This window comes from Pseudopipra pipra, chromosome W, assembly GCF_036250125.1.
Source record: "Pseudopipra pipra isolate bDixPip1 chromosome W, bDixPip1.hap1, whole genome shotgun sequence".
In the NCBI taxonomy this organism is placed as follows: domain Eukaryota; kingdom Metazoa; phylum Chordata; class Aves; order Passeriformes; family Pipridae; genus Pseudopipra; species Pseudopipra pipra.
This window is the reverse complement of record NC_087580.1, coordinates 42,407,669-42,422,591: the sequence shown is the minus strand read 5'-3', so window position 1 is coordinate 42,422,591 and position 14,923 is coordinate 42,407,669. Positions and strand designations below refer to the sequence as shown.

At 52.9% G+C, this 14,923-nt stretch overlaps 2 protein-coding genes across 3 annotated transcripts in view; one reads left to right on the top strand and one right to left on the bottom strand.

The window, feature by feature from the left end:
* Nucleotides 1-14,923, bottom strand: part of LOC135405222 (zinc finger protein 239-like) — a 103,959-nt gene that overhangs the window by 16,115 nt on the left and 72,921 nt on the right. The window lies entirely within an intron of this gene.
* On the top strand, nt 6,345-7,298 carry LOC135404729 (olfactory receptor 14C36-like). Its single transcript, XM_064639471.1, has one exon. It carries the CDS (start codon nt 6,345-6,347, stop codon nt 7,296-7,298), a length of 954 nt encoding a protein of 317 aa, XP_064495541.1.

Below are 14,923 nucleotides of genomic sequence, written 5' to 3'. Positions count from 1 at the left end.
TATAAGCTGTATGATAGGATTCCTACTTGTTTCCATGATTAGATCAGGGATCCTATGATGGGGTTCAACATCCAATCCCAGAGGTGTTGCTGCCTAAACTAACAGTGGTTGAGATCCCCTGGCTGCAGGAACCATCTCCTGTAGAGATTGAACCAACAGCAGCAGCTACAGGTCCGTAGGGTCAATGTTGGCTGCTGGGAACAAGCCCAAACCCACAGGCAGAGGCAGTGCAGTATTCCATAGGCAGAGGCAGTGCAGTATTCCATAGGCAGAGGCAATGCAGTATTCCATAGGCAGAGGCAGTGCAGTATTCCATAGGCAGAGGCAGTGCAGTATTCCATAGGCAGAGGCAGTGCAGTATTCCATAGGCAGAGGCAGTGCAGTATTCCATAGGCAAGGGCAATGCAGCATTCCATAGGCAGTGCAGGATTCCATAGGCAGAACCAATGCACTATTCCATAGGCAAACAGGCGGACAGGAAAGGGCAGGTGCTAAAGAGTCCAAAGCAAAATCTCACATCTCTCACTGCTGAACATTCCCGTGTTGTGCAAATCACACACAGAGCACATGAGAGCTTAAAGAAGCACTTCACTGCTCAGGCCATTCTTTTTTCAGAGTATCTTCCCTTTTTCATATCTTCTCTGAGCCTTGCCTGATGCAACTTCAGGTCATTTCCTCTCTTCCTGTCACTAAAGGCTTTGCAGAAGAGACCAACCCCCACCCCACTAAAACCTCCTTTCAGGTCACTGTAGAGAGCAATGAGGTCCCCCTTGAACCTCCCCTTCTCCAGACTCAACAAGCCCAGTTCCCTCAGCCGTCCCTCAGCAGACATGTTTTCCAGAGCCTTCCCCAGCTCCGTTCCCTTCTCTGGACACGCTCCAGCCCCTCAAGGGCCTTTTGGCACTGAGGGGCCAGAACTGGACACAGCACTCCAGGTGGGGCCTCCCCAGTGCCCAGCACAGAGGGGCAATCAGTTCTCTGCTCCTGCTGGCCACACTCTTCTCCACAAAGGCCACGATGCCCTTGGCCTTCTTGCCCCCCTGGGCACACTCTGCCTCATATCCAGCCGTTTTCAAGCAGCACCCCCAAGTCCCTTCCTGCTGAGCAGCTCTCCAGCCCCTCTGCCCCCAGCCTGGAACGTTCCAGGGGGTTGTTGGGACACAAGGGCAGGCCCTGACACTTGGCCTTATTGATCCGGCCTGTCCAGATCCCTCTGCAGAGCCTTCCTGCCCTCCAGCACATCCACACTCACACCCAGATCAGTCAGTCTCCCCAAAAGACCATAGTCTGACCACCAGCAGTCCAAGGTGTCAGTTCTGCTGCCCCCTCCTTCCTTCACTCAGAAAGGAAAACTCCATCATTTTGGGGTCTCTGTGCCCAAGACAGTTTCGACCACCACATCCTCCACCACAGAATCATGGAATGGTTTGAGTGGGAAGGGACCTTAAAGACCAACTTGTTCCAACCCCCTGACACTACACAAGGTTGTTCTGAGACCCATCCAGCCTGGCCTTCAACACTTCCAGGGATGGGGCAGCCACAGCTCCTCTGAACAACCTGTGCCAGGATCTCAACACCCTCACAGTCAAGAATTTCTTTCTAATATCCCATCTAACCCTTTCCTCTGTCAGTGCGAAGCCATTCCCCCTTGTCCTGTCACTCCAGGACTTTGTAAATAGTCTCTCTCCATCTTTCTTGTTGGCTCCTTCAGGCACTGGAAGGCCACAATTAGGTTACCCTGGAGCCTTCTCTTTTCCAGCCTGAACAATCCCAATTCTCTCAGCCTTTCCTCACAGCAGAGCTGCTCCATCCCTCTGATCCTATTGCTGGTCCCCTTTGGACTCTCTCCAACAGGTCCATGTCCTTCCTGTGCTGGAGCCCAGAGCTGGAGGCAGCTCTGCAGGGGTGACAACATTACAGTCATGTGTGTTCCAGCAAGGACATTGTGGAACCTCCTGGAGTAAAGGGGCCATTGTGACACTGTAGGGCCTTCTGGAGCCAAAGGAACTCTGAGACACTGTGGAACCTCATGGAACCAAGGGTTCATTGTGCCATGAAGGGCCTCATGGAACCAAGGGAGCCCTGAGACATTTCAGGCCCTCATAGAATCAAAGGGCCATTGTGACACTGAGGAACCTCGGGGACTTATGGAACCAAAGGAACCCTGGGACAATGTGGAACCACATGGAATTATTAGGCCACTGTGAAACTGCAGGGCCTCATGGAACGAAAGGAACCCTGAGACTTGTCAGAACCTCATGGAATCAAGGGGCCACTGTGACACTGCAGAGCATCATGGAGAGAAAGGGACCCTGGGACACTGTGGACCTCAAGAAATCAATGGCCCATATTGGCACTTTGGAACCTCATGGAATCAAGGAGACATTCTTATGCTGCAGGGTATTATTGAGCCTAATTGACCACTGTGACACTGTGGAACCTGATGGAGTCAAGGGGCCTTTGTGACATGCGAGGCCTCATGGAACCAAAGGAACCCTGGGACATTGTGGAACCTCATGGAATCAAGGGCCAATTGTGACACTGTGGAACCAAATGGAATTACTAGGCCACTGTGACACTGTAGGGCCTCACAGAACCAAAGGAACTATGAGACATTGTGGAACCTCATGGAACCAACGGGCCATTGTGACACTGCAGGGCTCATGGAACCAAAGGATTCCTGGGACACTGTGGAATCTCATGGAACCAAGGAGACACTGTCAAATGTAGGGCCTCCTAGAACCGAAGGAGTCCTAAGACATTTTGCAAACTCATGGAATCAAGGGTCCATTATCACACTGCAGAGCCTTACGAAGCCAAATGGACCCTGCGACTCTGTGGAACCTCATGGAATCCAGTGGCCATTCCCACCCTGTAAAACCTCATGGATACTCTCAGGTTCCCATTATTAAAAGACGCCTCTGCCCAAATTCAGCTGCAAAGGAGACCATGTGCCAAAGTCAGCAGTCCAGCTTTGATTTAACAGTAAATAGGAGAGAGAGAAAGAAAGAAATAGAGAGAGAGAGTGAGAAGAAGGGGGTGGTGGGAAGCCAGTGAGAGGGAGACAGAGATGAAGTAAATGTATCACACCATGGAGATCCCTGAGGCTCCCGCCGGTCCTTCTTCACCCTGCTCTGCTCGGTGGAGGGTCCCCAAGTTGTGCTTCTGGGCTATCACTTTTATACAGCCCAGGCCCCAGGTATTCAGGGGGGTAGATGCTGTTCCCGCAGCTTGGGCTGGCACGTGGACAAGGACTTGCTTCCTTTCCCACAGCTTGCCACGGTGGGAGTTTTGCCTGCTGTGTTTCCAGTCTGCAGGTGGGAATCTTTGTCTGGATGGGTTCCCCAGACCTGCCTTACCAGCCCTGGCTTCCTGTTGGGGCTGTCTGCTCTTTCCCACACTCTGCACAGTGCAATTCTGTCCTGGGTGTTACTTCCAAAGCTTCACCTCCCTTTAGGCCTTGGAATTAAATGCCTTTCTGTTTGCCACCAGTGCTTATGTGTTGTGGTGCCTTCTGGGATTTTCCTGCTTTGACAGTGTTTTGAGACAGTTCATTGTGCCCTTCAAGTCCTTCCATGTGCACACACACCCCACTCTCACCAGTGTCTGGCCCTCCAAAGAACACAAGCCCTGATGATTTGTAGCTCCCACTCCAGTGGTTGGCACTTGGACCTCCCTCCATACTCAGAGCTCAGAGCTCTCTTGTCCCAGAAAGTTTAAAGATATTGTGCCTCATTCTGCCAAGACAACCCTTGGAAAAAAGTGTCCCTCTGTGTTTCCTGGGATCAGAGCACTCTACTGTCATCTTCCAAAACTTTGGAGAGGTCCCAGAGATCTCCCAGGAGGGAATTTGGGGCCTCAAGCACATGACCCATATATAGAGGCTGAGGACTCAGGGGTCAGTGGTGTGAAGATTGAGGACAGTAGAGGAGTAGCCTGAGAGGTCAGGAAGGGGGGTGTCAGAGCTGGTGGAGCTTTTCTTCCTGTCAGAAAACAGCCTAAGAAAGAACTAGTGCCACCAAGGGCAGCTGGGGTGGCCTAGACTGGTGACAAGAAGCAAGAAATTTCCCTCCAAGGCCAGTGTTGTGGTGCAATATGTCACAAAGAAGGAGTCTGGATGAGCCCAAGGCTTTGTGTGTGCAGGAAGAGCCAGGGAGGATGCAGAGATGTCAGTGCAGGAAGGTGCCAGCCAGGTGGGGCAGCCGGGGGATGACGACAGCCTGCAGGGAAAGGGGCAGGGCATGGACACCGTAGGACAGCCTGGGCTGGAGAGGAGACAGGGATGGGGAGAAGCTGAAAGGCCCGGACAGAGCCACCTTCTGCAGGCCTTTGGCCATGGCTGCTGTCTGTGCCCCTGATGCCAGGAGGAGGGGAGTGGCCCTTGCAGCCCTGGGGCCTCATGGCCTCCTTGTTCCTGCTCAGCAGCCTGGCAGGTGCCATCCCATGGTCCTGCCCTTGGCATTGCACATCCCACATCCCAGTGCCCCAGGAAGAGCACTGAGGAATGAGGCAGGGACAGGATGTCCCTTCCCAGGGCCTGGGGGTCAGGGCTTGGCCTGTTAGATTAAGGAAACAAGTCAAAGTTTATTCAGCATCAGTCACCTTTCCCTTGCTTGTCCATCCTTGTCATCACTGTCTGAAGTTTTCTGCTCTAACTGGAACCTGGAGACACGTTCTCAGTTGTGTCCCACAGTGAGACTCATTAGCACTATGACAAACTTTAATGTTTCAATCTCACTTTGACTTCTTGAAAAGTTGTTTGAACTTCCTCTCAGGGACTGAGTCTCATGTAAACAACACCAATCCCCCTGAGGGTCATGAAATGCCTGGGGCTGTTGCTGTGCTGCTGAGCTGGGCCGGGCTCCTGTCACACAGGGAGCTCCTGGCAAGCAAGAAGAGCTTCAAAGAGACAGCTCTGCTGGTGAGCAGCTCCTCTGCACAGCCCAGCAGGGCTGAGGGCACTGCCCGCAGCACCCAGGGCACAAAAGCAAGGCAGAGAGAGGTTACACACAGCCTGAGCTGTGAGGGAAGTCAAGAGGAAGATCCACTGGAGGACAAATCTTTCCAGGCTTCCTCACGGTAAGTCAGCATGAAGGGCAATGTGTCTGCAGCTGGTGCAAAGATCTCCTAGTGCTGGCACATCCCACTCCCTGCTGCACCATCCCAGGCACATCCCAGCAGGGTTTCCTTCTCCCAGGGATGGCTGCAGGGTTGTGAAACTGGGCTGTGCCACCCAGGCTGCCCCAAGCTGTCCTGCAGAGCAGGGTCCTGCAGCCCAGGGCTGTGCCGGGGCAGGAGCTCTGCCACTGCCAGGGGCAGCTCTCAGCTGGGCTATGGAGCTCCCTCAGGGCTGGGCAGAGGCTGGGGGTGGAAAGAGCAAAGCCTGGCAGGGCAGGGCAGGTTTCTTCTGCTATCAAGCAAGACTTCCATGGATCAGGGCTGCTCACAGAACCAGAGCACCCCAGGATATTTTCCAGGGGATACTTCAAGGGGAAGGTCCAAGGAGGGATTTCTCTCAAGCTCTCAAGCCACATGCTTGGTGGTTTGAGTTGCAGAGGGAAGTGTGAGGAGCTGCTCAGGGCTGAGAACAATTTGCTGGTACTGTTGGTGTCTGGGAGGTGGCCCAGCTGGCTCAGGGTGATGCTGCCCTGATGCCCAGTGGGCTCTGCACTGGCCTCTCCCAGCTGGACCCTCCCTGTGCGTTTCCTTGGTTCTCAGCTTGCCCCTGGTCCTGAGGTTGTTCCCTCCTTCTCTCAGTCAGGCTCACTGGGAGGGGAGTTCAAGGTACACAGTCCAACACTGATCCTGGGATTCCCCTATGGCAGGTGTGTCCCTGGGAATGAGACATTCCACTTGTCTTCTGCCCTGTGGGATGTGGGCAGTGAAGTCTGTGGGCCTGGGTAAGGAGCTCTTTTTCCCTCAATCAGACCCCGTCATTAGGACACTTGGCTCTTTTCTGAAGTGTCCTTCCAAGCTGGGAGCTGCCCTCGAGAACGCAAATCATCCTCACAGCACAGCTCCCTTTTGCACTGGGAGCAGTTTCATCTGACACAGCTGCACACCAGGACGGGCCCCTGTCCCCACCATGGCCATGACCCCACCAGTGCAGAGCAGGGCTGACCCCTCACAGCCAGTGGGCAGAGGGTCTGCTCCTCATGGAAGATGTAATGAGCCCCAATCAGGGCTCCAGCCCTGGAGCTGAAGGAGAGACTCCTAGAAAAGGAAAACCAATGGAGCAGTGAGAGGGGTGCTGGAAAGCAGCTTTGATTTTTCTTAGAATGTTCTGCCCTAACTTGTCACTGTTATTTCCTCCTTGAACAGGTCCCCGTGTCCAGAGGCAGCAAATGCCCAACAGCAGCTCCATGCCCCAGTTCCTCCTCCTGGCATTCGCAGACAGGCGGGAGCTGCAGCTCCTGCACTTCTGGCTCTTCCTGGCCATCTCCCTGGCTGCCCTCCTGGCCAATGGCCTCATCCTCAGCGCCGTAGTCTGTGACCACCACCTGCACACCCCCATGGGCTTCTTCCTGCTCAACCTCTCCCTCACAGACCTGGGCTGCATCTGCACCACTGTCTCCAAAGCCATGCACAATTCCCTCCATAACACCACAACCATCTCCTACATGGGATGTGCTGCACAGCTCTTTTTCTTTTTCTTCTTCCTTGGAGCAGAATTTTCCCTCCTCACCATCATGTGCTACGACCGCTACGTTGCCATCTGCAAACCCCTGCACTACGGGACCCTCCTGGGCAGCAGAGCTTGTGCCCACATGGCAGCAGCTGCCTGGGCCACTGGCTTTCTCTATTCTCTTCTGCACACAGCCAATACATTTTCCCTGCCCCTGTGCCAGGGCAATGCCCTGGGCCAGTTCTTCTGTGAAATCCCACACATCCTCAAGCTCTCCTGCTCAGGTTACCTCAGGGAACTTGGACTCATTGGGGTTAGTATCTGTTTAGGATTTGGTTGTTTCATTTTCATTGTTTTCTCCTATGTGCAGATCTTCAGGGCTGTGCTGAGGATCCCCTCTCAGCAGGGACGGCACAAAGCCTTTTCCACGTGCCTCCCTCACCTGGCCGTGGTCTCCCTATTTGCCAGCACTGGCATATTTGCCTACCTGAAGCCCCCCTCCATCTCCTCCCCATCCCTGGATCTGATTGTGTCAGTTCTGTACTCGGTGGTTCCTCCAGCACTGAACCCCTTCATCTACAGCCTCAGGAACCAGGAGCTCAAGGATGCCCTGAGAAAAATGATGACTGGATGCTTTTCGGGATCAATAAAGTGCCGGGTTTCTGGTGTGTAGCATTCAGAATAGGACTCCTTAATGGCCCAGCCTACCTGCTCAAGTTTTTCGTGGATGTCATTGGGTTTTCTTGCAATAATTTTCTGTGCAATGAAATATTATTATGCATCTGCTTTCTAAATTAGTGTCCACCTTTTGATTTTGACACTGATACTGTATAAATGATGAATTGTGCTCACTGAGTATTTAAACAAAATAAAGGACCCTGCAGTGCCTTCTTTGTCCAAGACCCTTCTTCTCAGATGTTCCCAAAGGACAGCACACTGCAGGACAGGGTGTATTTGCAAACAGGGCGGGGACAATAATCCCAGCCCAGCAGCACTGCCAGGGAGCAGCAGTGCTTGGTCTTTGCAGAGCTGCTCTCTTGCCACTTCCACACTGTCCTCCTGAACCCCTTTCTCAGTGTGAGGCCTGAGTGCTCTCTGAGCACAGTCCTGGGGAGTGGAAGCTCTTGGAGCACAGGCAGGGACAGGCCCTGAGAACTTGTGAAGCAGAACTGGGCTCCCTTCCAGCATCTCCAGGATGCTGTGGGATCTTCTGAGGGCACTGCATGGACTGGGTCACTTCTTCTTGTGTGACCTTGCTCAAGGGCTGGAACTCTCCTGCAGTGACACCATGACACTCCTGCTCTCTGCTTTCCAGGTTTCATTTTCAGATCCAGTCTTCCCTTCCTGTTCACAGGGACATCCTGGGAGTGCTTCAGAGCTGCCATCCTGGGGCAGCTCCTGCCCAGCGTGGGCAGGCACAAGGTCTCTCCACCTGCTCCTCTCACCTCCCCAGTGCCACTGTTTTCTGCAGCCTCCTCATCCTTGCCCAGCACAGCCCTCCTGGCACAGTTGGACATAGCCCTTGTTCTACCCCCTCCTCAGGCACCTGCCCAACCCCTTCAGCTCCAGCCTGATGACCAGAAACCTTCAGGGCAGGGAGGCACCAGGGAAAATGCTGAGGGAACCTTTCAGCTGCACTCAAATCCAATTGGAGGGGTTGGCATCAAGGAAGAAATCCCTTCTCATTCTCCAGAACCACCAGGACAAGCTCTGTTGTGTTCTAGGCACTCCTCTGGAAGTGTGGGATATGGAAAAGGTTTTGGTGTCATGGATATTGAGAAGGCTGGGCAGTGTCACTGGGAGAACTCTCCCAAACCCTTGGAAAGACCAGAGCCATCCCAGAGCTTCCTGGGGCCTTGGCAAAGGCAGACATGGAACCAGTCTGCAAACAGGGCAGCAAGGAGGGTTGGCAGAGTTCCAGACTGCTCAGGCTCAGCGGGGAAGGGGATAGGGCAAGTCCTCCTGCAGCCATTCCCAGGCATGGGAAGGACATGGCAGGGATTGCAGAACCCCTGTGGGAGGGAATAGAAGAGGATGTTGTGTGCCCAGACTTCATCAAGGCCCTTGACATGGTCTCCTGTGGTCTCTTAGAGCCAGACTGGTGAGAGCTGGACTGAAGAAGTGGAAGATGTGGTGGGTGGGAAGTTGGCTGAATGAAGAGTGTCCAATAAAATCCATGGTACAAAGTCTTCTTGGCAGCAACTTCCTGGTGAAATCCCTCAGTGATCAGCCCTTGAACACCACTAGAGAACATCTTTATTATCTCTCTGTACAATGGGATAAAATGTATTTTCAAGTCCTTTGTGAATGATGCCAAATTTCAGGGAGCCCTTGAGCAACCTGTCCTGGTTTAAAGACACATATTGGGGTGGGAACTCCAATAAAATGAACTCTCTCCCCTTTTATTCCCCACCACTACAGGGAGACAAAATACAAGGAGGTACAAGTGACAAAAATAACAGTTCACTGACAAGACATATAACAGCAAAACCAGCAATATCAACAGAACAGTTCAAAGCATCAGCAGAGAGAGAAATTGCCTCCTCTCTCTCCCCCCCCCCGGACTCCCTTTTGTAAACAGATGGAAACAGGGAGGCAGCAGCTCTGCTTGATTCCATGGAGTTCTGGGGAGGCACAGTGGGCCCTTGGTTCTGAGAGGTTTCAGAGTTCCTTCTGTTCCAAAGACATCTCGCATGTCACAATGGTCCCTTGGTTCCACGAGATTCCACAGTGTCCCTGCATTCCTTTGGTTCCATGAGGCCCTGCAGTGTCACGGTGCCACTTGATTCCGTGAGGTTACAAAGAATCAGAATGGCCCCTTGATTTAAGGCCAACTGCACATGGGGCTGCCTTGGGGGGAGTGTGGGCACCCAGACAAGGGAGTTGTCACCTCCCTGGACTCAGCCTTTGGGTAACCACATCTGGACTGGTCTGTCTGTGTGTGAGGTTCCCCATTCTGGAGGAATGAGGAAGAACTGGGGAGGGTCTAGAGGAGACATGAACGGATGGAACTTTTCTCCATATTGGAAATAGAATGAAATCTCCACAAAGAGTAGCATTGAAGGTTCAGACTGAAGGTGAGGAAAAAGAAATATCACTCAACAGAGACCCTTGTGCTGCAAGAGCTCACCCAGAGGGAGTCAGGATCAGCCCATGGATTTGTGTTCCCAGGAAACAGTCAGAGCTGGTGCAGAGACATCAGGGAGGGTCTAGAAATGCTGCTGGGAGGGGGGTGGGAAAGCAGGAGGGGTGTGTGCAGCCTGCAAGGCCAGAGCAGCAGCAGGGCCAGGGCAGGACAGCCTGCAGGAGAGATGGCCAAGGGCTCTGGCAGGGCTGCAAGGCCCAAAGGCACCCAGGCCTTTGTCCCCTTGCCTCTGGCAGCTGCCTCTGCCACTCAGGCCACCACAAGCAACTTTCCTGGCAGGTTCTGCCCTTGGTTTCTGCCTCGCCCCTCCCTCAGGAGCCTGGCAGGGGTTGCCCAGTTTTGGCCTTTGTTGTTCCTCCCCCTCCCATCCCAGTGCCCCCCAAACAGCCCTGAGCCAGCCGGGAGGGACAGAATCTGCTGGGCCAGGGCCTGGGGCTCAGGCCTTGGCCTTTGTGCTCCACAAAACCAAGGCAGGCTTTGCTCAGCATTGCAGGGGCCTGCCCAGAGCCTTTGTCTGCCTGCACTCCTGGCCTCCAAGGAGCTGCTCCAAGGAGTCCCTGGGGTGGCTTTGGCAGTGCCTGCCCTCAGTGGGGCCAAGCAATGCTTCAAGGCACTTGGAGTTTGGCTTCTGACTTCTTCAGCAGCTGCTTCAATCTTCTCTCAGTACCTCAGGATCATGGGCTGGGCTGCAAACACCCCGTGGGGCTCATTAAATTCCAGAAATCTCTCAGGATCTCTTTGTCTTCCTTTAATTGTCTTCAAGACATTTTCAAAACAAGTCTTCAAAGTTTGTACTTTTTTTTTTTTATTCAAGGATGGATATTTTGTAGTTCAGAGAAGAGGTGATAGAGGTGTTCTCCAAGTGATCTTGATGCTGAGTGTCTCCTCAGGAGATCCACACTGACCCTGTATGATCAGCCTTGCTCCTCACCCCCCAACCTCACCAGATCTGACATTGCCTATTTTGCACTGACAGCTGATGCAGCTCCAAACACACTGTGGGACTCATTAAAACATTGAAAACCAAATTATTTTTCTTTCTTTAATTGTCTTCAAGACGTCAACAACAAATTGGAGTTGTTTTGTAGTTTAGCTAAGGAGGAAGATTTTAAAGTAGACGTCACGAAAAATATATATATTTTTATGAAAGGGAATGATTTACACAGAGCCTTGGGATGCACGATGGTCAGGGTGCAAAGGATTTCGACAAAAAGATAAGGGGGCAAAAGAGTTTAGTAGCACTTAATCATTGACCAATTGAACAGTTATCAAGTGATTCAATAGCATTTGCTACAATTTTAACAGTGACTGAATTATAGATTAACAACAAGAACATTCACCCCACAGTCAATTCACACCCACACCCAGACAGAGATGTGTGCACACATGAAGAGCTGGCTGTGGAAAGGTCCCTCTCCCAAATTCTCCTTGTTGTCAGGGAAACACTCCCCCAAATCCCTTTGTGTTTGCCAACAGACAAGGGTCACAGCTGGAGGAGTGTTTGTGGAGGGGGATCAGAATTGTCCTGGGCACCAGTGAGGGTCTTTGGAGTGTTGCAAAGTGGAGGGTTCCTGAGCTGGGAGAGGCTGCCAGAGGTGTCCCACTGAGAGGGAGGTGCTGGGGAGCTGCCAGGGCCTCCCTCAGCCCTGCTGGTTGTGGGCTCCCAAGGTGACTGGCTTTAGTTATCTGCTGAATTTCCATCCTGGTGTCAGGAATGACTGGAGTTTCCAAACTATTTGGGAATTGTGTCCAAACTGTTCCATTTGGGCCACGATTCGGGTAAGGAATGTTTCAAGGTTTTCATGGGATGACTCATTATCCTGTGTTCCCCAACTGTTCCACTTCAGATTGTTCCTACCTTTATGATCCAGGAGCAGCTGGTCCAGTCCAGGGACACTTTCCCACAAACCCTGGTAGTCCAGGGACACTTCACCACAGCCTGGTCCAGTCCAGGGGCTCTTCATTGCTCAGCTGGTTTGGTCAAGGCTTGTCAGGAGCTCCTGAGATCATAATTATAAGAAGGATGGGAACAGACTTAGTTGTAATTAGACAAGTGATAATGGTTTTCAACTAAAAAAGAGCAGATTGGAACTAGATATAAGGAAGAACTTTTTTACACTAAGGTGATGAAACACTGGCACAGGTTGCCCAGAGAGGTCATAGATGCCCCACCCTTGGAAACATTCAAGGCCAGGTTAGAAAAGGCTGTGAACAATCTGATCTAGTTGAACATGTCCCTGTTCATTGCATGGTGGTTGGATTAGATGTCCTATAAAGGTCCCATCTGATTCAAACTATTTAGGATTCTATAGTTCTTTCCTACAGAGCCAAGGTTGACAAAGATCACACAGGTTTCAGACCCAGCTGAGCATCCCCTTTGATGCCCCATCAGGCAGCTCTGCTAAAAAGCTGCTGCAAAGAACCTCCAGACCTAAAGGAGCTTTGTGCTGGGCTCAGCTGTGGCTCTCAGGGCTGGGGGTTGGCTTTTGGCTGCCAGGTCCCCACCAAGGCTCTCTCTTACTCCTCCTTCTTCTCCACTCCCCTTGGTGCCTGCAGGGTTGTTTCTCCCGCATTTCTCTCACTCCTCTCTGGGCTACAGCACCCTGGATTTTATCCTTTCTCCAAAGGGTTATCACAGAGGTGCCTCTGGAATTGCTTTTTGGCTCAGCTTTGGGCACTGGCTGGTCCATTTTGGAGCCACCTCAAACTGGCTCTCTCTGACACAGAGTCAACTCTTGATCTCCTCTTCCCTGAGGGAAACCTGCAGCCCCCTCCCTGCTACCAAACCTGATCCACAGGGTCATTCAAGTGCCCAGGAATACAGGAGGTCTTTGATCCCATTATTCCTCAGGCTGGTCAAACAAGACTTTGTCCTCTTCCTGTCCCTCACTGCAGGTTCTTTCTGTCAGAGCAGAGCTGTGACTGGACCTCAGCCGTGCTTTGCTCCAGAGCCTACTGGGGTGGGGGCAGATGGCAATGGAAGAGTTGGGTTGGACTGGATGATCCTTGTGGGTCCCTTCCAGCTCAGCATATTCTGTCATTCTGTGTTTGTTTGGGTTTGGTTTGGTTGTGTTTGGTCTTTTTCCCTCCTTTTGATTTTCCTTTCCTCTGATCCATGAGTTTTTTCTTCATTGTCTTGGGCCTTGCTGGGCACCTGATGACAAGACAAGTTTATCCAACTCAGTCATCTTGACCACATTTTTTGTACAAGTCACCATTAACTAGACGAGGTTTCTCACAGACTCGCTGCAACTTGGCATCATCCACAAAGGAGTGGAAAGTGCATTTCATCCCATCATCCAGAGACATAATAAAGATGTTCCACAGGAATGGTCAAGGGCTGGTCCCTGATGGATGTCACCTGGGAGTTGCTGCCAAGAGGAATTTGTGCCATGACTTTTTACCCTCATCAGTCATTCAACTTCCCACTCACCACATGTTTCAGTTGTCCAGTCCAGCTGTCACCAGTCTGGCTCTAAGGAGACACAGGACACCATGTCAAAGGCCTTGAAAAAGTCTAGGCACAGAATATCCACTTCTTTTTCTGCCCACAAGTGTTCTGCAATCCCTGCCTTGTCCTTCCCATGCCTGGGAATGGCTGCAGGAGGACTTGCCCTATCCCCTTCCCTGCTGAGCCTGAGCAGTCTGGAACTCTCCCAACCCTCCTTGCTGCCCTGTTTGCAGACTGGTTCCATGTCTGCCTTTGCCAAGGCCCCAGGAAGCTCTGGGATGGCTCTGGCCTTTCCAAGGGTTTGGGAGAGGTCTCCCAGTGACACTGCCCAGACTTCTCACTATCCCTGACTCCAAAACCTTTTCTATTATCCCACAGTTCCAGATTAGTGCTCAGGACTCAACACATATTCTCATGGTTTTTCAGGAGAAAATTAGAAGTAGTTTCATTATAGAGGTCAACTGGTGGAGCAGCCCAGTCTGGTCTGGCCCCACAGCAGTGCCCAGCCCAGGGTGCTGCAGAGCTCTGGGCACTCCCCCCACAACCCCAGCCCCTCTGAAGCGCACAGCAGCTCCTGGGGCACAGAGAGGAGTCTCAGCATCCCCATCAGCTCAGGGGCTGGACACTCAGCATGGCAGGAGGAAATGGTGGTCAGGGAAACTGCAGGAGCCCTGGTGTCACCTCCAGGAGATGCCCAGCACAGCCTGACTGTGCCCCTCAGTGCCAGCCCCTCTGCCCAGCCCAGCACAGAGTCCTGGCCCAGGGACAGAGCAGCCTGTCCCCAGGGGGGGCTGCAGAAAGAGGTTTCTCTGTGTCAGGGATTCCTCTCTGCAGGCCCAGAAATGCTCCCTTGCTCTTCTCCAGGGACATCCCTTTGCCCAGGTCAGTGTGTCCAGGCTGCCTTGGCCAGTTGCAGATCCCAGCCTGGGATCCCTGCAGGGCCCTGAACTGGAGGTGCTGCTCTGCACATGGAGAGGCTGTGGCACCCAGGGCTGACCCTGCACTGGCCATGCTGGTCAGGGTGGGGAGCAGACCCAGCAGGATGGGGATCACTCCTCTCCACCCTCTGCCATAGTCCTGGGAGGCTCAGTAGCCAAGAACAAGGCTGGGCAGGACCATGGGCTGTTTCCAATGGCACAAAGGGCAGGGCAGGGCTCCACTCCATGCAGCCTGAGGGCTGGAGAGTTCTTCAGGACACCCTCCTGGAAAGCCCACCCCTGGCTCTGGTACAGCCCCCCCTGAACTGGGGAGGCACAAGGGGAGTTCACTGTGGGTGAGACAAATCACTGGCCAGAGTCCTTTCTCTGTTCCTGCTGCGGCCCCTGGGGTTGCAGAACTCTCCTTTACCAGTTCACAGGGAGATTTAGAACTTGATCTCTGGTAACTCCACCCTGGGCAGGATTCTGCTCCAGGGCTCCATTCCCTGCTGACTGGATGGGACGGGCTGTCCCTGCAGATCCTCTGTGCTCTCCTGCACTTCCTGAGTTCCTACAGACAAGTCCTCACCTGCCATCAGAGCCCTCACAAGCTGCAGAGCCCCAGGCAGGTGACTTGGAGACCATTTGTCACTGGCCACCAGCACAGAACATCTGAACCAGCCCTCAGTCCCTCAAGTACCCCAGTGAGTCACTTCTCTCACTGCAGGGACTGAATGGGGAAACAAGCAAAGCAATGAGACTTTGCAGAGTCTATTCCTTGGCCT